The 27976-nt window shown below is 40.0% G+C and overlaps 5 protein-coding genes across 7 annotated transcripts in view; 3 read left to right on the top strand and 2 right to left on the bottom strand.

Moving 5' to 3' along the window:
- The window catches only part of taok3a (TAO kinase 3a), a 77511-nt gene extending 75964 nt beyond the window's left edge, over positions 1-1547 (top strand). For all 3 annotated transcript variants that reach the window (XM_020636604.3, XM_065948090.1, XM_065948095.1), the window contains exon 21: positions 178-1547. In XM_020636604.3, the coding sequence (XP_020492260.1) occupies positions 178-339 (162 nt within the window). In that variant the 3' untranslated portion in view covers positions 340-1547. The remainder of the gene's footprint in view (positions 1-177) is intronic.
- A 339-nt stretch (positions 1548-1886) lies between these two features.
- Positions 1887-4693, bottom strand: pebp1 (phosphatidylethanolamine binding protein 1). The gene is made up of 4 exons (XM_020636640.3): positions 4481-4693; positions 4007-4116; positions 2486-2586; positions 1887-2297 (listed from the first exon to the last, which is right to left on the bottom strand). Exons 1-4 carry the CDS (start codon positions 4613-4615, stop codon positions 2080-2082), a joined length of 564 nt encoding a protein of 187 aa, XP_020492296.1. The 5' UTR covers positions 4616-4693; the 3' UTR covers positions 1887-2079.
- Positions 4694-8271: 3578 nt separating this feature from the next.
- On the top strand, positions 8272-15206 carry vsig10 (V-set and immunoglobulin domain containing 10). The gene is made up of 9 exons (XM_020636599.3): positions 8272-8583; positions 8671-8976; positions 10352-10657; positions 10876-11166; positions 12162-12446; positions 12732-12845; positions 13013-13025; positions 14144-14286; positions 14389-15206. The coding sequence occupies exons 1-9, from the start codon at positions 8532-8534 to the stop codon at positions 14481-14483; spliced, it is 1605 nt and encodes a 534-aa protein (XP_020492255.2). The 5' UTR covers positions 8272-8531; the 3' UTR covers positions 14484-15206.
- Positions 15207-16174: 968 nt separating this feature from the next.
- On the top strand, positions 16175-21545 carry wsb2 (WD repeat and SOCS box containing 2). The gene is made up of 9 exons (XM_020636617.3): positions 16175-16423; positions 16640-16808; positions 17878-18074; positions 18160-18291; positions 19386-19486; positions 20142-20338; positions 20513-20602; positions 20696-20812; positions 20938-21545. The coding sequence occupies exons 1-9, from the start codon at positions 16384-16386 to the stop codon at positions 21149-21151; spliced, it is 1257 nt and encodes a 418-aa protein (XP_020492273.1). The 5' UTR covers positions 16175-16383; the 3' UTR covers positions 21152-21545.
- Positions 21508-27743, bottom strand: rfc5 (replication factor C (activator 1) 5). Its single transcript, XM_020636618.3, has 11 exons — positions 27566-27743; positions 26904-26968; positions 26063-26199; positions 25851-25930; positions 25648-25721; positions 24832-24991; positions 24503-24584; positions 24246-24375; positions 23784-23861; positions 22531-22585; positions 21508-22398 (listed from the first exon to the last, which is right to left on the bottom strand). The coding sequence occupies exons 1-11, from the start codon at positions 27610-27612 to the stop codon at positions 22299-22301; spliced, it is 1008 nt and encodes a 335-aa protein (XP_020492274.1). The 5' UTR covers positions 27613-27743; the 3' UTR covers positions 21508-22298.
- Between the last annotated feature and the right edge of the window lie 233 nt (positions 27744-27976).

Below are 27976 nucleotides of genomic sequence, written 5' to 3' on the forward strand. Positions count from 1 at the left end.
AGCTGGCTTCCCATCCTGAATTAATACAAATATAATACGATAAAAATATGTGTTTTTAACAGCATTTTAAAATTGAACCAATGACATTTAATCAGTCTGACACCTGTAACTATAGAATAAGTCGTGTTGGTGTTTATGTGATATCTGTATTCATTTTGAATTGTCTTGTATCTGCAGATTGAAGAGGAGCTGGTTTCCCTTCAGAAGGAGCGGACCGACCGGATCAAACACCTGCTGGAGCGCCAGGAGAGGGAGATCGACAGCTTCGACATGGAGAGCATGAGGCTGGGCTTTGGGAACCTTGGCACCCTGGACCTCCCAAAGGACGACTACAGATGAGGGGCTGTCGTCGCTGCTGCTGCTGCCATCATCATAATCTCCTGGGCGTCTGTCGTCTGCCTCAATACACCCCTCCCTCTTCCCTGACCTGACAGTGCAGGTGTTCACTGCTGCTGTTGACGCCCCCATTCAAACACACACAGACGCAAAAAAAAAAAAATACAACATGGCTCCAGAATAAGCTGGTTTCTGAGCCGGTCAAAGAGACGACAGCAGGTTTTAGTGCCCAAGAAAACCCACCTAAACTTCCTCCCCCTCCTTACCTCTTGGTGTAACAAGACGAAAAAAAATAATATGCTGGATCCTGTAGTTGTCATGTTTTTGTAAGAATAATGATAACGTAGTCACAGTGTTTCTCGTTTCTTGTGCAATGACGACACTTTTGGTGTGACTAAAAGTGGAAGACGAGAGAAGGAGGGAGAGAAAAATGAGGGGCAGTTCGATGAGGAGCAAAATAAGTGCTCTGCAAACATGCATATTTTCAGAGGTGATTCATTTTTTTCCCTAGTTTGTTTTTAGGTGCAAAAAATCTCTCAAAGCGATAAATCAAACAGCCAAGCCTTCCGCAGCCGATGTTGGTCTGTGCTACTTCAACAAGTTTTTGGTATTTATTCATCAGGACATTTTTACAACAAATTTGAATAATTTGATACTTTGAGAAACAAATATCACATTATCCATAGAGGTACGCTTCTGATAAATGTGACTCCTTCGGGTGATTACCGAGGGGAGAGTGAATCATGGTACTCAATATGTGTATCGTACTGATTTCTCTGCACTGGCAGCCAATGTGAATAATAATAATAGTACATGTGAAATCCAACTCCCAGCTAGCACAAAGGGCTTCAGGGGGGGGCAGGGCTTGGGGGGATTGTACTTTGTGTATAGAAGGATTTATGGAGAGCTTTTACTTATTTTCGTATCGTATTTTAACTGTCACTGAATCAAAAAGAATTTTTAAATGCGCTTAAACGCCATCCTCAGTATTTGAGGCTCATTCATCTTTCAATGGGACTTTAATTTGATTTCCTTTTCTTTTTCTTTTTTTTTGCTTCACACAACTCAAGCTGTGTATTTTCTTATAAACCAGACCAGTATGATGCTTTATTATTGCATGCACTTTAATTTCTTTTTTTTCCAGGTTAAAGAAAGCATGATTCTGTCAGAGCTTTTAATTATATTTGTAAATAAAGTGCTCATCACACAAACCGAGGATGTGTTGGTAAATATGTCACATACGACTTCTAATGTCATCAAAATAACTTTGATAAGATGTATACACCAGGAGAAAAGACGGGAGTATTAGACCTCTTAGTTTGGAGGTCTGACTGCACACAGATGCAGGAGGGATCCAGTCTTTGACCTTTGACATGAAACTTTTGCAGTGAAGAGGTAAGCTGGTCGTCAGGTCTGTCATATTCTCTCTAATAGTAAATAACTTGGATCACAAAATCATTTCACTATTTTAAATGTACCCATGAGATCAATGGGTCTCTTATCATTTAAGAACCAAAAAATCCAGACAGTTATTCCACAAACAACAACAATTATAGTGTGCAACAAATTTATTATAGTGCATTTGTGTTCAGGAGGTTTTTTGTAGGCATCAGTGGGGAAAGCAAATCTCATCAGTGGCACAAACACAAAACAAATGCTCTACGTTGGGGTTCGTTCTTGGGAATTTCCTATTTCCTCCACGGGAATTCCTAGTACTTAATTCTTTACCGACTTTTTGTTTGTTTATTTCCCGGCCAGCTGCTCGTACAGTTTGGGGACGTAGTCGTCCCACTCAGCCTGGTAGCAGGTTCCCGCCAACGGGGTTCCCAGGTTGTACTTCTGCCTGAAGCTCTGGATCTTGAACTTTCCACGACCATCTCCACAGCAGTTAGTGAGAACGGCCTCGGAGCAGTTGAGGCTACCTGACTGCTCGTACACCAGCCACACATACCGGTGCAGACCTGAGGGGGACACAGTCTGAAATGAACAACTGATTCATGGGTTATCTCATTTCACTTTGATATAAGATGCAATTAGTCTAACAGATTGACAATTTTCACCAAAAACAACAACAATTATAGTGTGCAACAGATTCATTGATGTGCAGATGTGTTCAGGAGGGGTTTTTGAATGCATCATTCTCTCCTACCTGTGCCCTTTGGAGGACCTGATCCCACGTAGTCCGACATGACACAGCCAGAGGAAACATCATTACCTTTCATGTTGACCACCAAGAAATGGTGCCACTCCCTTTAGTGAAAGACAAAAAAAAAAAAGAAAAAAAAAAGGATGGCACACTCCTTTTCTCTCGCTTGTCCATTAAAGCACCCCCCTCCCTCTCTCTGAGACTTAGACTTAGTTATTAAAACTAAAACTCTGAATTCTAGAGAAACGTCTAGTTATGCTGCACTGGTCTTCAGGATGATCAGACTTACAGTATTTGCTCATGTTAAAACCTCTCAAACACTTTAATGTGAGCTCAACAATTGAAAAATTAGCCACAGACCATTAAGTAAACAGACAAAAAACATACTACATGTACATATCCACTAAATATGGGTGAATATAAATGTAAAGGTTTTAAGCTCATGGCTTCAATTGTGCTTGACTTAAGGCGGCACCCCTTGCAGCCCTACGTCCCTCGTCCGTATGCATTTCAAATGCATCCATGCAGGCTGAAGACCCTGAAATTATTCAATATGTATCGCTTCAAACCTTTATTTATTCTCGAAAAGACACTGAGGTTTCCCTCATTTCCAATGCCGTCGAGATTACAAGCACAGTAAAACAAGCAAAAAACACACAAAACACTCTGTAACTGTTTTCAATGATCTCAGTGGTTTTTGTCACAATTTGAAACAAAGTTGTTCAAAATCAAATTCCTAAACTCTGGAAGAAAGGGAAGAACTCCGATCCTTAGAGTTTACTGGAGGGTGTGCCACGAGTCTGCGTCATCAAAAATGCAGAAAATGCAGATTTACCGAGAACAGTAAAAGCTCGAGGGACTTGAAGAACGAGCCAATCAGAAGAACGGCTCATGTAGGCACCTGTATTCCGCTCCAACAGGTCTGTGATTGTAAGGTGGAAGTTTTCCAACAAGAGCCTTAAAGATATATAAAAAAAACAATGTTTGCTCTCCTCTCCAAGAGAAAGCCAACCGACCCTCTCATACAGGTCACAGTGATCAGTGTCAAATCGATCACCAGTTATAAACCTGTGGGCGGAGTGATATACGGCGTCCAGAGGCTTCAGAGATGAAGCTGCAGCATGTCTATAAATGACATCGCCGTAATCCCATCACTGACAAGAACACAGCTTCAATGATTCTTTTTCTGCACGATGATGGAAGACTTGGATTTGTTTCTGTACGAAAAGCCAATTTTCTGTCTCTTAATTATGAGATCCTGATATTGTGATTACGAGACGACTAATACAATTTACATTTTCTTTGATGAATGCAATACTTGGGGTTGGAACACTATTTCAACTGTGACAAATGACCTTTGAGGAGTGTCCTGCATTTTAACTCCCTTCAAATAAAACCCTTTATATATGTCCTTATAATACAGTATGTGAGTGCTGTGGGACTACTGCATAGAAATTAATTATGTGTTCTTCCAAACCTCATGTGTTCATTTATTTGTTAAACCAGGTTTCACTCTACCCTCACCTGAATTTGGGGTCCTTTCTGCTGGGAGCGTCAGGGTCGGTCAGAGCCAGAGTGTACAGCTTACTGGAGTCACATCCTGCCCACTCGATGCAGGTAGGTCGGTTCTGAACCTGTTGGTGAGCACGGGTATCACTTTACTATGCAACCGTAGATTAAGAGCACCAATTTCGGGTTTTGGTGGCTTGAATCAGATCTTTTGCATCTCTGACACACAGACACCTGGGGGCGCGATTATCCGTAAAATACAGCTGCTGCGCACAATGGAGACGTCGTCATGCGACTTTAATCATTGTTTATAGACATTTGCAAACACGCTGAAACCACAATGTCGTGTTTAAAAAAAAAAAAAAAAAAAAGCAGTGCTAACTATGCTGCATATATCTTAAGAGCTATGTTCGCATTAGTTCTAAAGATAACTCTCAGGAACGATGCCAATTTAGCTGAGTTGCTAGTCTGTCTAGCTTGCTGACTAACCTGTGTTGGGGTGAGCACTTTGCCAAGCTCGTCGATCTCCACGGAGTCGTATTTAATCGTCAGAGGCTGTGCAGGTTTTTCTTCCACCTCCTGAAGGGCAAGAGGCCCGGTCCACTGGCTCAAATCTGCGGGCATTTCGACTTATGATCCGCTCACTTGTGGTAGGTACCCCCACAACCTGACAGAAATGCTGCGTTCGCGTACAACTAGGACATCAGAACTCTCATCACAAGTTGTGCGCGTTTATCTTACAAACTGCACCGTCATAATACAAAATCTTTCTTTTACTTCACAAATAAGACTAAAGTGGATTTTATCTAGTTAATATTTTTGTGTTACCGTTATTATAATCTTGTGGTTCAAATTTAAATTCCTATATTTGTGCATGTACCGACGTTTTGCCCATTATGACCACAGATGTTATTACAGTGTGTTGCGTGCTATGGTTGCGTGGCGTCGCATGTTTTTAATTCAAAGTTAAATGCTGAGTTAAATAGAGGTCAATTTACTAATTCTTGCGTGTTTTGTTCGGTCTATGATTTATTTTGGAAAAAAAGTCTGAAGTCTATTTTCCCATTAATTTTTCAACAATTGAACGTCACAAATTACTTTATCGAAATTTAAAGGGATACTTCACCCATTTGCATTAAGCTTGTTATCATTAGAAACCTGGTAGTAATTATGAATGGTTGTGCATTTCTAAGTCTGAAAAGGAGCTTCCAGTGACGCAAAATGACGATTTTTGCGTCACTGGAAGCTGTTGCGGTTAGCGGGGTGAAACTACAACACTAGTTCCTCATATTTTCGACCACTGAAGCTACAGACCAATCACAGATCAGTGGGTGGGAACTCACTCCCAGAATCGATATTTAACGTCCGCCATATTGCTTGGAAGCTATGCTAACAGGCTCTATGGAGAAAGCTGATAATGGCGAAAAAATATAAATTTAGCGGCAAGGCGGTTTGCTGCCGACAGGCCGGTCTTGTCGGCCTTGACACAAGACCGGCCTATCGGCAGGAACCGCCTTGCCGCTAAATTTATATTTGGCCTCATGTGTTGAATTAAATATGTCTGTGAATGTTTTTATATATATTTCTACTGCTATATTGTATATTTTGGAGCAACTGTAATGATCGAATTTCCATCTGGGATTAATAAAGTATTTCTGATTCTGAAATAGAGGACTTTAGTGGGAGTGGCCTGCAGTGCTGTGCATTCTGGGATTTGGTGTCTTTCATCTACATGAGCCAAAAAGACACTTTCTGCCTTTTCTCAGCCAAGAAGGCACCAACTTCAAAATGTATTTCACATTTCTACTACATATATGACCCAATGTCAATACAGATTCATGTTTCAACGGGTGAAGTTTCCCTTTAAAGTGAATCTTCTATCAGCTCATTCAGAGACTCAACCAGGCAAGCACGGCTTACATCTCAAAAGTGATTTTTTTTTTAAAAAGACAACCCCAGAGTTCTGTTCAGCATTATTAATCACTACTAATCATGCCCAGTTAGCTCCCCCTCATCAAGATTGTGAACGGTATCTTTTATGATTTGTCAACAAGATCAATTGTATCAGAGCCAACATTGCACCTCAGATTTAATCTCCTGTTTTAATAAATTAGTTTCTAAATCCCATAATTCAGTCTACCCCCATTACATTGCAGAACCTGGCATACATTATTTCTAACATGCACCAGTCCTCCTAATTGACATTTCACATTTACCAGTTTCTTTTTTTTTTTTTTAGAGAAGTCCTGCCAGCCATTAGCCCTGCTATTCTCATCATCATAGACGTATCCATCAATGCTGACTGTGTTCCTGATCTGTTGAAGACAGCTTGTGTCCAGCCACTTTTGAGAAAACCCGGTCTTGAGCCATCTAATTGCGATACATAATTATTACAACAAAAAATATTATTATTTCTATTAGTGACCGCCAGAGGGCACTGTCTCATCACACACAAATTGATTGTCGTGAAGTCGTCCCTCCTCCTGCTCTTCAGCTCCATTAACACACTTTCTGTTTCCAGAGCAGTGCCGTGGCTCTCTGGCTGTAAGAGAAGTATCAAATCTATAAAGTAAAGAAAGTCATTTATGCTCTTTTTTTAGAGCAGAGGAACCTGCTTTCCTCCAAATAAAGCGGTCTGTGTTTATCGTTGTTTATTGCAGCAACATGAAGTAAATTAAGGATGCATGTTATATCCTTTTATTGCAGTGGTTAAAATTTGCATTCTACCGACCTTAAAAGCAAACACAAGGTACACACAGACGATTTGCATCACTAACCTGTCTATGATTTCTCATTTCTGTTTGTTTATTTGAACAGGGGAATTATTGTAAAGTTTATCAGTAATACATTAAAGTCACAGTAAATTAAACTCTAATCCATAATAAACTATGTACACTTTGAAAAAAAACAACTATTTCTGACATATGGGTTCAATTTGTTTGACCCTTAGTTTAGTTTAGTTTAGTTTATTTGCACATTTTTTGAAAGAAGAATCAAACAGAAAATAAAATAAAATAAAAATAAATAAATAAATAATACATTTAAAAAAAAAAAAAAAAACACCCTTAACCCTGCAATGCAAATATTACGTTTTCAGGAACTGTTCGTGTACATTGTTAATCTTAATTTCACTGCAGCGTTGAAGATGTCAGACATTTTATTTACTCACAGCTGGTGATACTGCCAAACAAAATAAAACATATTCTTATAGTTAAAACAAAAAAGTAGGCTATCTTGAAGATTGCCCCCTTTAACAATGTCCTTTGTTATTATTGTATCTCAAAAGGTGATACATTCATAATGTGTGCACTTTTAATCTGGTAAAGATTGAGCTGATTTTAACTGCTGTAGGTTTGGTCCATTTTCTGAAATACTTTATTCTTTGTGTAATTCATATTTGTTATCATGAGAAGTAGCACAGGAGAAAGACAGGAAATGAGTGACAGAAAAAAATAGCCTTCTAGAAGTATAAACATAGCCTACATTCAATAGAAATACAAAGGTTCAAATTTGTAGTACTGATAGGCAGTCACATTTATTCTTTTCTGCAAGGAGTTACCCACAAATCACATTTAAAGTGTTTAAACCTCTTTAAGGAAGCAATTTCACCACACAGGATTTATTTAAGGTGACAGTTCTTCAGATTCAATCATAGCACATCATCTTTAGATGAATAGGATGTTGCTCTTATATTAATATAGCCTATAGGATATTATGTGTGATGGGAATGTTGGCTGTATTTTTTTTTTAAAATTATCAGTAACTAAAAATACATAAAAGTTACTTTTCAATAAGTATTGGTTAATCTTATCCTGCTGCTTCCTTCAGAGTGTCAAGAGTGGATTCAGGGTAAATGAGACAATACATTAAGGATGCATGGAACAGTACAACAAAAACAATACATTTTCTACGGAGACCCTGAAGTCCCAAAAAGTTAAGAGAAAAAAAGACATTTTGTGATTTGTGCGCAATATTATTTTTAGTGCGTAAGATAAACTTGTGCGCACATTTTGCCTTTTTTTTCCTCGACATTTCGACTTTTTTCTGGAAGTACATCTTGAAAATCTTCCTTTCCTCATTATTCATTTTTTTATGTCTGGTCCGTAGTCTTATGTGTTTTATAGTCTAACCGTTTAAAAAAAAAAAACAACCTGCAGTAGCCTCGTTGTAACTAACGTGTTAGTTGCATGAGATGGAGTGGTAGCCCTGTAGGTCTGCCTCCCCTTTAACAAGGTGAGGAGGTCAGGGTGTGGTCTATTCGCACAGGAGTTTCCGTAACAGCGTGCTCTAGTAAACAAAGCACGCCAGTTCACTGGAAACGCTGAAGTCCCATCATCATGTTGGGCTTACCTGCGGCGGTCACCGTGCGCTCACTGTGGTCTATCTGCTGAAGTTTATAATGGGCGGACTGGTGCCCACTGTGTTACTGTGTGCTGCAGAGTGACTTGCGCAGGTGGACTAGTCAGACAGGTTTGAGACCGGACGCCTTTTTGGTTCGTTTACCTTTTCTCAGGGCGATGTAGGTGATTGTAAAGTTGCCATGAAGATAGTTACAGTTGTAGCGCTTCTACAACTGTGTCTGCGTGCCACAGGTGAGCAGGCTGAAGTCGCGCAGCCACAGAACACACAGGTGAGTCTGAAAACCTTCTAATGTTGTTTTTCTTCCTCGTTTCTTAAAGCCTCCGTTTCGGATAATGACTCCACCGAAACGGCCCTGACAGCCGCACCTGGGGACGTCGCTCTACTTCCGTGTTACACCGCCGGTAATGTAACACCGAATTTAACTACATGGAGGAAAAATGGACAGGAAGTCATTACAGGTGGCGTTTCTTCACCTGTCGGACAGCAGCAGCGCCTCGTCGTGCTGCAAGATGGGAGTCTGAACATCCGCGGGGTGACTCCCGGAGACGAGGGTAGCTACCTGTGCAGCTCCACGCTGCCAGGCAACATCACCTTTCGGGCACGTGCGCTGCTTCAAGTAGCCAGTAAGTGGAAGTTCCTAAGTAAAGTCCAATAAGATTATAAGGGCCTTTCTGTCACTGTGATTCAATGAAAAGCCTTATCTAGTAGCTTAAACTGGTTCGTCTACATATCAGACATGCCTCACAGGTCATGTGTTAGGTGGGGGTTGTTTCTGTTTGTATAAATCCAATGAAGAAATCGTGAAACAGACTGGAGATTATAACACCATTTAATCGGCCGAGGTCAGACAACTTCATCAAGCAAGCACACTTACGAATTCAATTCAATTTCAATTCAATTTATTGTTTATAGCGTCAACTCATAACAAGTGTTGTCTGTTAACATTATAAAAGAGCAGGTAAAAAGACCTTACTCATTGTTATGTTACAAAAAGCATGTAAAAGACCTTACTTATTGCTATATTACAAAGACCCGGCCAAATCCATCATGAGCACTTAAGCAAAGCAGCAAAAGTTACAGTGGTAAGAAAAAACTGCCTTATTAAAAGGCAGAAATCTTTGGCTGGATCCCCGGCTCATGACGAAACAGCCTTCACAGGCCTAGACTGCGCCGGGGTTGGAAAGGGATAGGGGGAGAGATGGGATAAGATGCAGGAAGAGGGATAGGGAACAAGGGGGTGGGGGGAGGCAGACCGTCCATCAACCCACAACCCACAAATTCCTTTCTATTTGGGTGCATCACCATAAACAATGAAGATGACATGACACTGATTTGTATACGTATCAGATGTAGACTCTCTGTCTAGCAAATAGTTGCTGACAACATATAGTTGGCTCCTATCCACATATAGATCTGCTACTACTGAGGTGCTTCACCCATATAAGGTTACAGCTTCAGACACCTAAAGGTAGGAGTGTTAACAAGTGGTAGACAGACTTGAATAATACATTTCACAAAGTTACCAAGATGAATGAATTTCATGAAAATTCGTACTAACATCATGTTAAAAAGCCTTTTAATGTAAGTCCTGATACTAAACTGTCAAAACACTCAATTACAAGTGAAAGTCCTGCATGGAAATTTGGCTAATATAATAAAATAGATTTTAATGTACCTATAATGTCTTCAATTAAAAATAACAGTGAACATTGCACGTTAATATGAATTATCATCATAAAGCTCGTTGAGTTAGACTACAGCTTTAGTCTCCCTCAGGTGAGGATGACTGATCGTTGCTTTCATGGTGGATTATTCTGTTAGTTTTTTCTCCACTAATTATTTGATGGATTGGTATTTACAATTCTTAAAATGGTGGGATAATCTAACAGTTACCTTTTATGTTATAATGTAACAGATGAAGGGAAATATCTTTACGTATAAGAAGAGTAAAAGATGAGAATATGAATTGTTTTACGTTGCTGTTGTTTTTCTCTTCAGGTGGTCCAGAAAATGTATCTACATCCATCAGTCCAGCCTCCACCCTCTCCAACCGGACGCTCACTGTCCATCGGGGTACGAGCGTCTCCTTTAACTGCTCCGCCTACTCGTACCCGACCCAGGAGCTCACCTGGTCCTTCCGAGGAGCCACGTCCAGCAACCAGTCTCTGGCCTCCTCCTCTAGTTCCTGGCTGGACTTCAGGATAGACAACACGCAGCCCAGCAACCAGGGACTTTACACCTGCACGGCCAACAACACCTTCACCCATCAGGCTGTCAATAAGGACACAGAGCTGCTGGTTTACTGTGAGTACTACGAGCAGATTACCCAGAATCCTCGACTGTAACCAAAGGTCTGATGTTTACCAGCTTCAACTTGTGATTGTTTTCATTAATCAGGCTGCGCTGAGTGGAGTCCTGGAAGTTGCATGACTCAAACTTCATTCAAATCTTCTGTGATATGTGCTAAATCTTCTCTGTAGTTTCTCTATAGCTCAGTACTTGTCTGGTTTTGTCCTGACTAGATGTCCCGGACAAACACCCTGATTGTATGTGGGCCCCAGCAGAGGACCCCTCCCACGTCCTGTTCAGCTGCTCCTGGTTCGGAGCGTACCCCACCCCTACACTGCACTGGATGGAAGAGCGGGACGACCCAGCAGCTCTTGGGAGAGGACCCGTGAATGTATCAGAGGTGACGGAGATCCTGTCAGTGAAGCTGAACCGCTCCCAGCTGTCCGAGGGTCAGAAGCTGAGGTGCACGGCGCAGCACCCAGTCCTCGCTCCAGGGAAGGAGAAGGAGTGTTCGCTAACCCTCAGTAAGCACGATGTGGTGACATGAGCCTCTTTACTGTCCTGAGATGTGCAGCTGCTAAATCTTTTATGTGTTTTCCACTTTGGAGGCCACTGACACACATGCATACATGTTTTCTCCATTAGCAGCAGTCAATCATTGCCTTGCAGATAGTTTTGGTTTCATTAGCTTTTCTAATGTTTTTCCTCACCCACTATTGCAATTAAATGGAACAGAACTTAGTGTTTGGTGCTCACATGAATAATAAATAACACGAAGAAATGTAGCAGCAGCTTCTCACTCAAGAAACAAAGGAATACTCCTTTGAAGCAAAAAAATCTTGTTTGAGTTGTCTGGCTTTTCCCCAACAACCAGGACCTTTTTCATGTTATAATAAGTCGTGCAGATGGTTTATGTCACTGGGGTTTACTTTAGGTTATGTGCGGAGGCTTGGAGATAACCCACTCTGAGATCCACCCTTGAGGTCAACAGAGTTGGACATTCAGTGAGTCATTCAGGAGTGTAAGGGTTAACTTGACAGGATAGGATTGTGTAAATAATCAGATGACTGAAAGGTGTGTGACAGTTGCGTTACACTGAAGGCGTAAGTATGTTTTGATAAGTGTAGGGCTTGAACAGAAGGTACATCCGTCAAGTGTGATAACAAATCTACTAGCCTGGCTCAAAGCAACGTTTTAACACATTATTTAATCATGAATCAAATACCATCCTTATTAACTGACAGTTACAAATCAACAAATGACTTACAGACAGCTTTGTATTAAAACTGATGACTAGTCTTGCTAACCCCTCTGAAAAAAACATGTTATCATTTTAACCCTTCAGATGTTGTTAATATTGCATTGATTGAAAAAGAAGTGTTAGTTAGGAGACTCTCTTACCTTTAGCGAAGGTAAACTATTCATTTTTCACGAATTGACCACGTTTACTCCTGGCTATCTGTGTCCAGACTGCAGCTTCAAGTTAGTTAAAAGTCCAATGTTGCCTTCTCTCTCTCAGAGCTTCCGTTTCCTGAAGGCGAGCCTCTGGTCACAGCCATGGATGGTACGAGCGTCACCTTAATCTGCTCCGAGTCCACATCCATCCCACCCGCAAACACCACCTGGAGAAAAGGGCTGCAGCAGGAGGAAATCAACCCCGGATCCAAGTACATTGTGTCAGATGAAGGTGCCGTCCTGAAGCTGACCATAGTCAACATCACCAAGGACGATGAAGGCGTTTACTTCTGCCGCAGCGAGAACCCCCTCGCTGTCACAGAGCTGGAGGTCTACCTCACTGTGAGGAGTGAGTGTGGGAAGGTCTTGGGCTTTGAGATTTCTGATTTTTTATTTTTTTTGCATGTTCATGTTTTATTTATGAAAGGACAGGGTATTACATTTTTAACATCACAGGAAGGATGAATCACAAACTATGAGTAAAACATACAGTTCATACTACACGTAAATAGATCAGAGATTCAGACAATGAACCAGTCTCTGCAGGTGTTGACTCTACCGCTGGAATGCTGATAAACCTGCTGCTTCTCCCTTTTCTGCCTCTTAATCTACTCCTGTTGTTTTGTCTCCGCAGCCTCCTCTGCATATACAGGAGCTATCATTGGGATCTTTATAGCCGTACTGATCATGGGTTCAGCAGCAATCATCGCTAAAACCGTTTTCTCCAGCCGGCACAGAATATGTCTGGGTAACATTCATCTGTCTTTACAACATAAACACAAAAGTCACAAACTTTAAGTAACTACTAACTCCACACACATGAAAATGTCATATCATTTTTCTGTAACATAAAAAGTATCAACTTAAACAAGCCACAAATACAAGTTTAACATTGTCTGTTTTTTTTTGTTTCAGGAGGTGGCTTCAGGTGAGAATCTCACATTTACTTCTCCAATACATTTGAATTCTTAATAAAGGTTTGTTTTTAGAGTGACAGGGCAGTGGAAAGAGTCAGAAATCAGGGAGAGAGAGAGTGCAAGAAGGAAGCCACAGATCGGATTTGAACCTGGGCCGTTCCCGCTTTGAGGCGCGCACATGAACCATTAAGCTACCAGTGCCCTTTAGTGACACATTTATTGAAAAAAGAGATTCAAAACTTCCTTTTTTATGTCTTAGTTATTATTTTTTTTATTATAGGCACCAGCTGCATCTTGTAATATTTCAATATAACCGGTAAAGCAGAGTACAAATTAATTTAATTTGATGCAGCAACAGAAAGTCTCAACTTGTTGTTATTGGAAGTAACTTGCCTGGATTCTTTTTCGTTGGCGTTCATGTTTAGTCATCCTCTGCGGGGAACTTTTGGACAAATGTGTCGACATCAAGCAGTTGCTTTTGCTGCTAGCCTCTATAAGTAAACAAACCTTGTGTTTCTTCTGTGTTAACATAATGTTTCTCAACTGTCTATACTTTACCTTTAAGATCTGATTTGGGTCTTGGAATTGAATGTTCTTCCACATAAAACATTTACAGAGATCTTTTTGTTACGATCCATACTTGCTACCTAGAATACCTCCTCTTCACACCAATTGATAGTGAATTGCTTTATTTTTTAACACCTAACTTCTGACATCTACTGATTAGTATAATTAGGTGTATCTGAATTTGATTTTTTGCTCCTCAACCATTGATATATAGAGATACTCGTGGTCCAAACCTCCAGGGACTACCTTAACTGTCATCCCTTTTCTATCGTGAAAGCACCCAGGGCTTAATACCTCCATAACCCTGCATGGAATCTGGACACATATGTTTACACAATAGAAAATACCTTCCTGGGATGCTTTTAGCAACAGAGATTTGTGTGTATCAGGGTGAAAGAGTATCCGGTGTGTATAATAATGTAGCTTTGCTGCTGTCACATTTAAGAAGACACTTACCTGCCAGGGAATGCAGATAAAACTCATCCTGTTTGGTCAAATGCTAATGATCGTTTATTGTCCCTTCTTGAATAGAATAAACATTAATAATATCTCTGCTCTGCAGGCAAATGGAGGAGGACAGAGGAGACGTGCTGAGTCTGGTGGAGTCTGACGACGAGCAGATTTTTCAAGCTGCTGTTCCACGTCTACCTCCAACAACAAATGGACACCAAACCACACTCGTACAGATACACCGAATCCCGTCAAGTAAGCGCTTTACATGATGTGTTTTATAGAAAAACTACCCCCAAAATTTTAAGAGTATAGATGTTCTGTTATGTCAACATATCCCTCTGGGTTTTTTTTTAGGTGATCATGAGGATGCAGAAACGGCAGACACAAGCCCCCAGCAGCAGGAAGATACTGCACAGACAGAAGAGCCAGTGGATCTTGTAACATTTTAGGTATCGGGTGATTAATTGGATATGTGTTTTTATTTTAGGTAAATATTATTTTCATCCAATGACAATGTGAAAAGAATTGGTGGAAGACTTGTGTAAAAAAAACAAAAAAACAATAGCTTTTAATTAGTTGTTTTTTTTTAAAACAGCTTTTCTAAGCTGATTTCTATGATCAATTGTTTGTACAGCATTTTGAATATGTTGCTCTATGTTGATATGAATGCAGTAAATTAAGCTGTTCAGACAAATGTGTGATTGTTTGCATCTTTTTGGTGGTAAAATTCCTCATTTAACCTTTATTTATGTACAGTGCCAGACTGTAATGAACCCATAGATGGTTCATGGGTGTCACAGTGTAAAATGTTAATCTGGACTGGAGTTATTTTAAAAAAATGTGGTGGAGTCTGTCAGTCATGTCTGTTGTGTTTCTGAGAATAAAAAAACAAACAAAGTAAACATAAATAAAAAAAAAAACATCTCTGTTTAAGGAAATGAATTCCAGCAAGTTGACTTAATATCTGGTCGCAGCAAGGCTTACAAATCACAATGTTTGTCATTATTAGTAATATTTAAATACTTTGGTCAAATGTTTAATGTAGGAGTGCGAAAGCACTTCAAATCAGGTTGTTTAGTGCAAAAATATACACATTCTCAACAGTTATGACACTTAACGTTTGTGTTAAAAAAACATGTAATTTAAATGATTAAACAAACAATTATGTTCAACATCTTGGACAATGGTGTTTTATAGGACGAATAGTTAATGAGAAAATTTAGATTCATGCATTATTCATCCAAAATAAAAGTTGCTCAGTATTTAAAACAATAATCTCGTGTATGACAATGTTTATTAGAAATAAGAGTAGTCTTTAATGAATACATTATTTTAAACTATTATTTTCTTATATCAATTGAAGAGATATGTTTCACTTTTAATAAAAAAGATAAAATAATTTGTCAGAACATTTACAGAACTCAGTATACTCACACACTTAAGAGCAGAAAGTTTCGGCTTTATTTCTATCACAGAAGCCAGCAAACTTTCTTGGAATCAAATATTAAGCGCCTGATATATAGAGACTATAGTCTTTGACCCGTGGTTGCAGGTGCCACTCACAGCCGGGATCGTTTAATGCTCGTCTTCCCCACTCCCCTCATTTCCTGTCATAAAAACAGGTTTATACAAACAGATAAAGATTTACTTTCCATGGATCACATTTCAAGTCTCAGTATAAGACAATGGGGAATATTCAATTGTAATCTTGATTTTAAAAGCTGGACCCCAATACAAAACCATAACAGCAACATTTAGACCTGAATCCTCGTAGTGTTCGGTCTTTGTTTTCTGTTTGATATGGTTGTTTAACAACATTTATGACTTGGTTATAAAAGGTTTCCAAAGGTCAAAATGTTTTGAGATTAGGTTTCTCTGTCCAGTCTTACATTTGGACATGTTTTGACAACTGATAGATTAATGTTCTTCAGGAAAACCTGACCTACATATTACAGTCATGACATCACCTCATAACATGACAGCTTCCCATGCTGTTAATAAGCATCAACAGTGAAACCAGAGATTCTTCATGTATTATAAATTAATCAGAGGGCGTGGCGTAGCTCTGTGATCTTACGTAATGAAAGAAAAACGTGACGACGTTGGGCGACACCGCAGCCAATGGTACAAAGTGAGTCAAGACTACAGGAAATCAGCTGAACATTTTGTTTTCCTCACTCGCGCATTTCCCCACACAGCAGAGAGTACAGCATCACACACAGCGAGGAGTCACAACACAGCAGGAAGCCTCCTGAATAGTTAAATGGGCGGTGGGACTGAAACACGGACGACAAATTCAGAAAGACGAAGAATGTGAAGTGTGTGGGGGGGGGTGGAGAAAAAAAAACAATGTGCTCCACGGAAAACAGCGCGGAGCTAAAACGGACATGTAAGTGACAAATGTAAATAATAATGTCAGCGCGTTTTCATCGCCTGGTAACCGTAACTAAGCAGCGGTCTCTACGTAGCGATTGACGTGCGGAGAAACCTGACAGCCGAGCGGGGAGAGGGGATTAGATTATGTGGAGGAGAGCCGCTGTCACTGTGACTCGGTGAAGGGTGAGTGTATGTGTTGACTTGATGTTGCCTGTCCGCCCTCTTCCAGCCTCAGACCCAGCTCTCATCCTCGAGCTGAAGACCAGGAGACCTCCGTCCCTGGAGGGCCGAGCGGGATGTGAGACCTGGAGCGTGGACTTCTCCCCGGACGGAGCCTGGTTCGCCTGGTCGATGGGACACGGGATCGTGTGGGTTGTCGCCTGGCCTCTGGACTCGGAGTAGGTTTTACCTGAATACATGTAAATCCCACACATGATGCGTTCAGGTGTCACTCGGATATTCTATATTCAGGGGAAGGCTGTGTTGTTTGTGCCAAATCATATTGGAGTAAAATTATCAATATTGTAATTAGTTTTTTTTATTCAAAGTTAAGTAGATAGCAGCCAGTAGACAGGTGAATCCACAGAGGAGCTATAATTTAAAGAAGTATAATTTGAGGGAATTTATGTGGTTGATTTATGCATGAATTCATTACAATATTTTCTCAAGGAAAAGACAATAGGGGAAAAAAAAAGGCATGATATAGAAAGGAAAAAGGGGGGAATTAAATGTGCAGCAAAAAAAAAAAAAAATAGGCTTGAAATAATTATGGGTCATTTTATGCCTGTATAACACATTTTCCTTCTACTTAGTGCATTTTTTTTTATGTCAGTGTCTTAATTATAGGAACGCTTTTGGCCCCTGGAGTACGCCATATTGACATTTTTAACCCAGGATCAGGCTGTGAAAGTGTCCAGAAATAGTTTTCAATAGTCCTGGTAACCTGCGTTGAGGCGCCAAACGAATCTGTGCAATATCATATTTTAAACCTTTTTTGAAAACTAGACAAACATGCCAGATTTATATACACACACTATTCTCAAAAGCATAACAATAACTAAATCCAATGGCAGTCTAAAGTCAATTATGAAATGAACAAGCCTTAAAACCTGATTAACATTCACTGGAATCTTTGAATACTGGATTGTTCCCTTTACACTGTCATACAAATAGATTTTGGTGTAAACATTAAGTGATGAGGTTTTGTGTTTACAATGAGAGCGATGATCATGTACAGTCCAGTGTAATATGAAGAAAAAGCTGGATAAACCAACATTATGGAAGCTGCAGAATTAATAATTACTGAAATAGATTAAATGTGTGTTATTAACTTACTCCATGAGTATTCAGACTTTTCCAACTGTATCCAAAGGCAGCATCATTAAAGCATTGCTCCAGCTTCACACCACCTACAGGTTTTTTTTTTTTCCATGGTTACTGCATACTTGATACTCCTCTCGCCCACAGAGACAGTCAGAAAGGAGAAATTGATCGAGGGGACAAGAGCTTCAGTTGTGGTGAGCCAGTGTGGGGCCTCACCTTCGGACCCAGACCTCCAAGATCAGCTGCACGCCCCGCCAGAACACCACCAAAAGGGAACAACAGCCTGCTACTGGCCACAGGCCTGGAGAGCGGGGTGATCAAAATATGGAACGTTCTAACAGGTGAGGGTTTCATCTGTGTGATCTTTTCAAGACGATGAGTAATCTAAAGCTGGTTCTAAAATGCCTTTTCATGTTTTTTTTTAAGGTGAGGCTGTATTTGATCTCCACGGTCATGAGGGCGTTGTCAGGGATCTGGTCTTTCCTCAGAATGGAACCCTCACACTCATATCATCTTCCCGGGACAAGACTTTGAGGATTTGGGACCTGGCTCACAAAGGTACAAGCCTTGAAAGAGTCCACTTCTTTAACAACAAAATCAATGGAATGTTTTTCAAGGTTTCCAAAGATCTTGGGTTGTGCCTCCTCTTGTAATGACATTTTAAGATGTGCTCAACAACAATCCTTACCGATACGCACTGTTTGCTCTTCAGAATGCAATGCAAACTTACTGTTTCACAAGTAAACACCTGAAGCAAACAACTGCTGTAGACACGCAGGGAGGCTATTACTCACCTCATCATGTGGTTTGAAAAATATATTCTAGAGTTAATTTTGTTCTAACACAGTTTTGATTTTTGAAACTTGACAGTCAGCTTCTATTAAGAAACCGTATATCAACAAACTAAAACTGAATGAACTCAATCTAATATTTTTTACAGTGAACAAGGAAACTCTAGTAGGTGGAAAACGAAAAATTGTCCAGCCAGAAAAAAGTTTGCGGCACAAGGAGGGAATGAGGAATTTCTGTTTTTTTGTTTCCGGAGTGATATTATTCATGACTTACAGTTTTTGATTTGAACAAAAGGGACTGTTGATCCCCCAACATGTTGCTTTTTCAATCTTGTAAGTCAGTTTGTCCGTTGAAAATAAGTCAAGAGTGCAATAACTTTTCAAAAAACAGATCCAGGGCGCTTCACTTGAGCACAGCTTTTTCGCAGCTGACTGAATGTCAAATGTCGGAGCATCCTTGAATACACCTATTGAACTTGCCCTCTTCAAACATGACCTCGCTGAGAGGCTATCACCAAACAAGTTTCAGGACTCTGCAAACTCATTTCACACTACATTGATATCAACTGAAACAAAGATGACAGTCAGGCTAAAGGCTTGCTGTAGTCATTGATAAATAGTGGAGTAGTTAGCATTCAGATTGTGTAATTCCACTTCTTTAATCAGCACTGAAACATTTTTCTGCTTTTGTCTGTATTTTTCACTTCACCCCTGTGTTTCGTAACAATGCTGAACGGTTTGTTCAGATTGAAGAGGTTAAAGCAAACAAATGTTCATGTTTACACACAGGAGTCTCATTTCCACTCTTGTGTAGTGTGTCTCACTCGGATCATTACACTTCTCTGTTTCTGTCTGTTGAAGGTAAAAAGGTGCATGTGCTCTCTGGCCATAAAGACTGGATCAGCTGCTGCAGCGTGTCATCAGACTGCAGCATGATTGCTTCAGTCGGCCGATTTGACAGAGTGAGTGAATCAGTTGTTTATTGTTTTATAACTAAGGCATGCATTAAAGGAAGGCATGTTTTATTTGTATGCATTCATATACTTTTTACCGGTTTAACCGTAACACTTTATAAAACCTGAAGTCTTCAAGCTGCCTGACATATTGTTTTCTGAACAGATTGGTAATGTAGATACTCTCCATTAGTATAGACACATTTTAGCAGACAGTTTTTTTTTTTTAACTGAACAAACAAGCCGGTTTTTATAAACATAGAACCGATGTCTAATTTCAGTTAAATTAAAAAGAAAATCGGATTTACTAAAGACTTTACATTTTATGAGGTTTGTTTCCTGGGCTCACTTCATTTGCTCCTGTGTAAAGCTGTTTAAAGGCCGTCAGAGTTCATCAGTGTTATTCTTTGTTCTCCTCATTTGGAGCACTTGGAGGCTCTTCATGCTCATTAATCTGTAAATTTGACACTTTCTCATGTGCAAAAATAAAAAGGCAGGCAGCTTTACCTTGTGTAACACCAGATTTTTATGATCATAGAATCAAGCATTGCAATCTCTGCCAAATGCCGCGGGGCAAAATTACTTATCCCAGACTTGACCTACATTCATTACTTCAAATAGAAAACTACAACTAATTAACCTGTCTTCATTTTGCCATCTATAGATGGTGTGTCTGTGGAGTCTGCGCTCATACACTTTCATGAGGAACCTGACAGGAGGGACCCACAAGTCCTTGTACCTGCTGTCTTCATGTGACTTTTCTCCTGACGGGGCGCTGCTCGCCACGGCGGCCTTCAGAGGCTCCAGCTGGTGGATCGACCTGTGGGATCCATACACTGCGGAGAAACTGGCCACTCTGGTGTAAGTCCACGCTCACTTCTCAGTGTCAAAATGTACTTTGTATTTACAGCCGGCCACAATAGTGGCAAATTAAACCCATTCTTATTCAAATTCAATCTCAAATTGTAAATATTAAGGATCTCCGACTTGGGCTACTCAGAACATTACTTATTTTAAAACTCTTTTTATGAACAGTGACTACTTTGAAGACTACGGGCAAAACCAAATCTCAGCAATACAGTTCTCCCCCAATGGTTTGCATGTCGCGATTGTGACTGATGACAGGTGAGTCGTTTATAAGTTCCATTTAATAAATCTTTTATGTCAAGTATAGATTCAACCGACAGAAATTGCAAAATATAATTCAAAAAATTGCAGAGCTCTTCGCGTCTGGGAGCCAGGAAAAAGAGGGATGGTGATGCAGACAAAAGCTGACAGAGAATCAAATGGACTCTGCTGCAAATACCATCCTCAAGGGGGAGTGGTTGCCACAGGGTAAAAAAAAAAATCCTCATGCCATCATATTGTTTTGTGTATATACATTTGAATTTGCTTGAAAGATGACTAAAGTCTTCAGGTATAAGCTTCGACAGCACGCTAACTAAACCTTCTCGCTCCAGAACCAGAGACGGTCACGTAAGGTTCTGGAACGCTCCGAGGACGGTGCCCTGTCTGAGGCACCTGTGCAGATCCATCCTGCGCGACTCCGTCTCCACGCACCAGATGGAACCGCTGCCCCTCCCCAAACGGATCCTCGAGTACCTCACTTACAGGAACATCCCAGACCGCCTGAAAACCTGCTACTCCTCAGATGAAGAGGACTGGGAGGGTTAAATAGGAACACTAACGCAACGTAACCACTGACATTTACAGCTAATGATTGTTATGCATCATATCTCATTATTCAAAAAGAATGCCTTTATTGTTTGCTACAAGTTTTCAACATTGAGCATATCTTAATGTCAACCCATTCCTACACTAAGGATTTCATTTTTGCACTACTACTGTAAGATGATGCATAAACTCAATGTTCACATGCTTGAATTGAATATCACAATTTTATACTTTCTAATTTATTGTGTACATATAAAATGTATTTCTAATTCCTGTGTTTATCATGAAGCAGCACATGCATTCTACTACTGATCCTGCACATCCTAATTGTAAATATATGAAAACGAAAACTAGACTTTTAGGAAATAGTTTTAATAAACAGATACAAAACACATGTACATGTCCAAGACCCATTCTTACACCGATGTATTTGTTGTTGCATTTTAACATTATGGAATATTTCATATTTTTTCCTTTGTTTTCATCAGTGAATTAATTGGTTACCATACGTCTATCCTCCATTCTTTGCTAAATGCCCGTATTTTAAGCCCCGAAGAGTGGATCTTTTTTTTTTGGTACTACAGCTACACAAACCACTGCCTTCCATTTCACTCGGGTCATATGCAGATGTGAGTGACTCATTTAGCTGCTAGCATCAACTCTGTGCGGCGGTGGTGGGCAAACATGCAGTGGATGCCTAAAGGCTTCTGTTTTTTTTTCCATTTCTAAATCAGCAAACTCCAGAAGATATTTCACTAACTGACCCATCATGAAAGCGTACAAAACAATGAAATCATGTGTTTGGTTGAAAAGAAAACATCCACCTATTAGCGCTTAGCTTTTCATGGTATTGTTGCAAGCCACAGGAATTGAAATAATAGTAAACCTTACAAACACTTCCATAAATCTGAGACACAGCTGGAGTTCTTGCCAGCTATTTAAAGTTTATTGTTGCAGCGACTAAGACATCAAGGTGGCAAAGAAGGAGATAACAAAACAAAGTCAATATCGTTTGAAATCTTGGTGTGGCTGTGATTTCATTGAGGGACTTTTTTTTTTTTTTTTTTAAACTAATGGTAGCCATAGAGGAATTATTGAGAAAGTTTGAGCTGTCTGCACTCAAAAAACAGAATTTGGATTTCTGTATCTATGAGGCCTCGCTGACCACCAGGTCTCTGACCGCCTGGAAGGCTGCGACCATGGAGCTCAGCTGGATCTTCTCATCGGTGCCTGAGGCGAGCCTGTGTCTGAGGAGGAGACAAATTATGAGAGCAAAGGCAACAGTTTCCCACATCTGGACGCCTGTATGAAATGAACTTTCTATATTCAGTAACTCAATAATAATGTTTATGAGAGGAGGAATAAGTGATCTCACTTACTCAATATCAGCCAGCTTGATGAGCATGCCGATTCGAATCGCTGGAGGAAAGTCCACTGGAGGGAGAAAAAAAAAAAAAACATTCCAGATCATTGTAGTGGAAAAATACTATCTGTCTGTCGTCTTCGTTTGAACTTAGAAGATTTAGATCTTCGTGCGTCATTTAGCAATTAAAAACTGTTTCTTTGTATGGCCTATATCTCCAACAGGAACTTTCCTCATTATCTGAGTACAGCATGATCCTAAATCAGTGCCCTCCGGACAAAGGAGTTTCTGTTGGTGTTCTTCTGTACCAGGTACCTTATAGAAAGAAGCTTGCTTAGATAAATCACCATGGCAAACTAGGCGTAGTCACTAGGGCAAGCTGAAACCTATGACGATGTATCACTCATGTATATGCAAAATACCTACGCCCTGTGAAAGTATAAATATGCTCTGCAACCTGGACTGCCCCGGGAATCTTTGATGCACTTACTTACTTTTGCAGCTGATTACCCCTTTTGCAAAAGAACTCTTTACTATATGCAATAAAACACACAAAGACAAAAGACTTTGACTTGAGATCTTTCATTGCCAACAGAAAAATCCACAACATCATCTAGTACAAACTACCAAAGGACTATGAGGTATAGGGAAAAGTCACCAATTGATACAGAACCTATATATGATGACGGTTCAGGTGAACAGCATTAATACATAACAAACATTTTAGTGCTGGTAAAGGGAATCATATCAAGCAAGCACAGACCTGGTTGTTCTTTGGCCTGACTCTGCTTAGTCTTGTGGCAGTCAACAGTAGACCGCCCACACATCCTACAGTTATCAAGCCAGGGGCCTCGTTTGAGACTCACAACTGCTCAAGGTAAAGGAGCTAAAGCATCTAAATGAGGAAATGTTATATCACCAGAACTCTTTACAGAGAGGAGAAGCTGGATTCAAATGTTCTGTTTTAAATCAGTGGTCAATATCTCATTACACATTATGATCCTCTTTATTTCATTTTTAAAAGTTACTTTTTCTGCCTACCATCATGCTATAGTGCTTCTATCAGGACACTCTTAACTCAAAGATGTTGAGCTAAAAAAGACTTTACTTCAGGTTCAAACAACAAAACCTAAAAGTATTCTATTAACAGTTTCAACTAAAGCTCAAAACAATTTCATACAAAAACAGAAAAAAACAACTTTGTACCCAGTTTGGAGAAATTGATGATATATTTTTTTGAAATTGTGTTTCCATCTGCTGTGGCCTCACCTCTGTGTATGAGCAGATGAACCTCAGTGAGGATATCGTGCAGGGCCAAACCTTTCAACGTCTTCAGCTGAAGGATTTCTGTAGACAGAGTGTTAAGGAACTGCAAACAAACATCCAAACTGGTGTAAGTCAGTGTCTGGTTTTTCGAAACAAATCCAAACATTTCATACAGATCCTGCCAAACCATATGTAGCATGGGCAATGTTCCTCATCCATTTCAACATGACATCCACCGGTTTGAAACGTAGTAATTCAAAGGATGTAGTAAGTAAGTAAGCAGCAGCTCTAGAATCTAAGGTCTTATCTTAACTCTAAATAATAATTGAATCTACTTGTTCCTATTTCACAAGATGGATTAAAGCTTCAAGGTTACATGGAACATACATCCAGACTATAATTTCACAGTTGATCTTCCTATGTGAATGATTCTGACAGACGAGTAAGGGGTTATCTGAAGGATACGCTTATACGCTGCGGTGAAGTCTTTGTTGAGGGACCAGTCGAGGATGTTGGCTATATCTGAGCGGAGGGGGTGACCCGTGCAGGTGTACACTGTGTCCTCTGTCACCTTTCCATACGCCATGCTGGTGCTCTGTGATCACACGGGGGAAATGCACACACTCTACAGTTTAGCCTTCTGTGACGATGAAACACAGAAACTTCAAGAAAACAGCAACACAGGGTTGAAATAATCTGTGAGGAAGAGCTTTTGCTCTTACCTGCAGAATGTTGAGCGATCTTCTCATATCACCTGACGATAGGGTCACGATGGCCTTCATTCCATCCTGTGACACGTCGATACTGCAACAAAAAGATTTACTCTGCCAATCAGCAGTCAGGCTAATAGAAACACGCAAAGATGTATCACACTTCAGACACATGTGTTACTGTCAAAGTGTATCTTTTCTCTTCTTTAAACAATCCAGATTTAAGACATTTATTACCATGAACCATATTAAATGTTGCTGCAAATAGAATGATATTTTTCTAATGTACCCTTTGCTTCTTCCTCATCAGCCACTGCAAGTAAACCAATGCAAACACCTACTTCTCCTGCTTGATCACATGCTCCAGCCGAGGGATCATCTGGTCTGGCGACAGCGGGCCGAAGCGAAACCTGGTGCAGCGAGACTGCAGGGCCGGGATGATCTTGGACAGGTAGTTACAGATGAGACAAAACCGTGTGTTTTCTGTAAACTTCTCAATCACTGAGAGAGGGGCGTAGAGGGACAACAGAGAGAAGAACACATGAGTATGTTTAACTAAAAAAAAAAGTGCAATCAGCTCTAGCATGTGTGAGTCTCAAAGTCCTCTTGTGCAACTGCTCTGAAATCTAGCTGTCAATATTCACCAAAAATGAAAGTCATCAAATAAGACATTGTGGTCATCAAAAAAAAAAAAAATCATCCATCATTTAAAAAAGTCTAATAAAGTAATTAATATAAAATAAAACACATAGCAGGTACAAAACTGCTTACTCAGTATAAGAAAAGTTGTAAACCTTTTATTGATAGATGACTTTCTAATATTGGGCTTTAAGAAAAAAGTTTTATCAATTGTGCAGTTATCACTAAATCTGTAAACTTATCTGCACAGCAGGACACAATTGTTCTCCACCAAAAGATGGAACATTGAACTGAAATCCATGCCCTATGATCACATTCGATTTAGTTAAAGGCAAAATATCCCACTTTAACTAAATCTGTATTTAATTGAAATCATCAAACATGTATTTAAAAAACAAAAAACAAATGTCAGGGTGATAAAGCAGATAGTCACTGATTCAGGAGCAAGCATAGTGTCTGGCTGCTCAGTGAGCCGTGTGGCTCACACTGGGCGAGGCCCGGTCGAACAGATGGCTTACCTCGCCGCAATGCATTCTGGGCATCCTGGGTCATGGCATCGGCCTCGTCCAGTATCACCAACTTGAAGCCCTTCCTGGAGGACAAGAGAGACAGGCACAAAGGCAGCAGTTTAAATAATTCTCCTCCAGCCGTGTGCTACAGATAAAAGAAAACACTCAACAAGTCAACAAGATAAAAAGGTTGGATTCATATTTACACTTACTTGAAGATGGTTCTGGTGCTGGCAAAACTCAGGATTGGACCTCGTACAACATCGATACCTCTGTCATCTGATGCATTTAGCTGAAAATGAGTGAAACTTCAAATTTAAGAGCTACAGATCTCATCCAAAAACTTTTGACAATGTAAGATGCCAAAAGACGCCCTTATATCGCAATTAAAAAAAAAAGCTGATAAGTAGAAGGTCCAGTGTACCTCTAGCACCATGGAGTTGAACTCTTTTTCCTTGTACAACTGTCTTGCACAGGCGAGGATGGTGGAGGTTTTGCCTGTACCAGGGGGGCCATAGAACAAGAGATGGGGAAGCTTTTCCTCACTGATAAACCTCTGGACTGAAAACATAGAAACAAAATGAACTGTCAGAATACGCCTTGAACTTCATAAAAAGAACTAATAATATAAAACAAGAGAAATGTTTTGATAGCCATGGCATTGGATAATGTAATTACAAATTGTTTTATCAAAACAACCATTGAAAAGAGCAAAGGCAAAAGTCTGGAACAGTGAACACGAACAGTTCCCAGAAAGCTTGGAAAGTTAACACAGGTGTTGTCAAAGTGCTGCGTATACGCTCACTGGTCACTACATTAGGTAAACCTGTACAATTTTATGATCTAATACAACTTCTCTGCTGTGAATTCTACTTTTAAAAAGCTTTAAATGTTCCATTTTATTTGAAAGTGTAAGAAATGTAATAACTCTACTTCCGTTAAACTTGGGGTTATACTGGTGGACCATATAGTGTATTATAATTAAGTTGTGTTTCTAGTATTTTGCCTCAGCTATGCAAGTATATGGGTGGACAAAAAAAATAAGAACAGCTTTCAAGACAATCCTTTCAACCAATACACCACTGCAAACTACAGTGTCAACAACACTTCAGTGCTATAGTCACATGAATAGCTTTCTAGCAGTAAATCATCAACATTAAAATTATAGGCAGACCATAATAATTATAATGCGAAGTGTAGCAGGGGAACTCTCATAGGCTTTAATTATGAGGGTTACGTATACATTTGACAGACCAAATACTTACTGGTGGTTAGAATATCTCTGTGTGAGATCAGATCATCAAGTTTCTCTGGTCTGTATTTTTCAACCCTGGAAAAAGGAGGACAAATCGATCATCAATGTTGCTTTTGATGTGGAATTTCAGACATTTCAGACACTTCACTTTCAATCGTAAACGCTTCTGTATCACTGCAGAGGAGCACTTGTGACTCTTGGGTGAGTTAATGTTAGTAAAGAAGAAGGAAACTCAAATCACAACACGTATATGCACCTTTTTCGGTATTCGGTACTAACTACAGAACGAACTTCATTAACATTTTGACCACTTTGAGCTTCTTACGTCAAAGTTTCGGAGTACATGCAATAAGCTTTGGACAAAAGTCCAATACTCCAGATGTTTATGTGCTACTCATCAATTCGGCATCAATATTTTTGCATCATCTTTTACACAAAAAAAGATTTGTAGGAAGTTGGTTCAAGTTGCAACAAGACCATGTTTGATGAGTGAATTAGCTCATATGTATGACGAATATGTATGCTGTCATTTGCAGCTACCACACGAGTAAGCATAGATGACATAAGTCTATATTGTGTAGCCAGCTGCTAGCTTCAAGACACAGGAGAAGTGTTAGCCAGCTAGCACTTATAATTTCAGCTTTCAGTGATAAACAGCCACCTTCAACTCACCATGGTAGATTTCTGGTTTGTAAAGACGCTCTACTGGTTGAAGCCATGTGTCCTTAACTGTGAATTAGGCTCCAATATGTTTCAAACACTTTATGAATATTGGAAACTTCCACTCTACTTTTGCCTGTAGTGCCTTGGTCGTGTTTTGCCGCGCTCCTCAGCAAGCGTGCGTCAAACGTCACGGCGCACAGCCAATCGGATGACTTTGTCAGCTCATGTGGGCGGAGTCTCTGTGATGTGAGAGGCGACTGTAAAAAGTGTGTGTGTGATGGAAAGTCCTTATGGACGATGAAAACTGACTGCGAAAGACAAAACATTTCTTCTAGAGCAAAAAGTAAGGCCTGCAGTTCAGACCCCCCCTCCCTCTGCTGGGATACCTTCACCCATCCTTTATAGAGAGAGCAAATTGTC

This window comes from Labrus bergylta, chromosome 2 (genome assembly GCF_963930695.1).
Source record: "Labrus bergylta chromosome 2, fLabBer1.1, whole genome shotgun sequence".
NCBI lineage: Eukaryota > Metazoa > Chordata > Actinopteri > Labriformes > Labridae > Labrus > Labrus bergylta.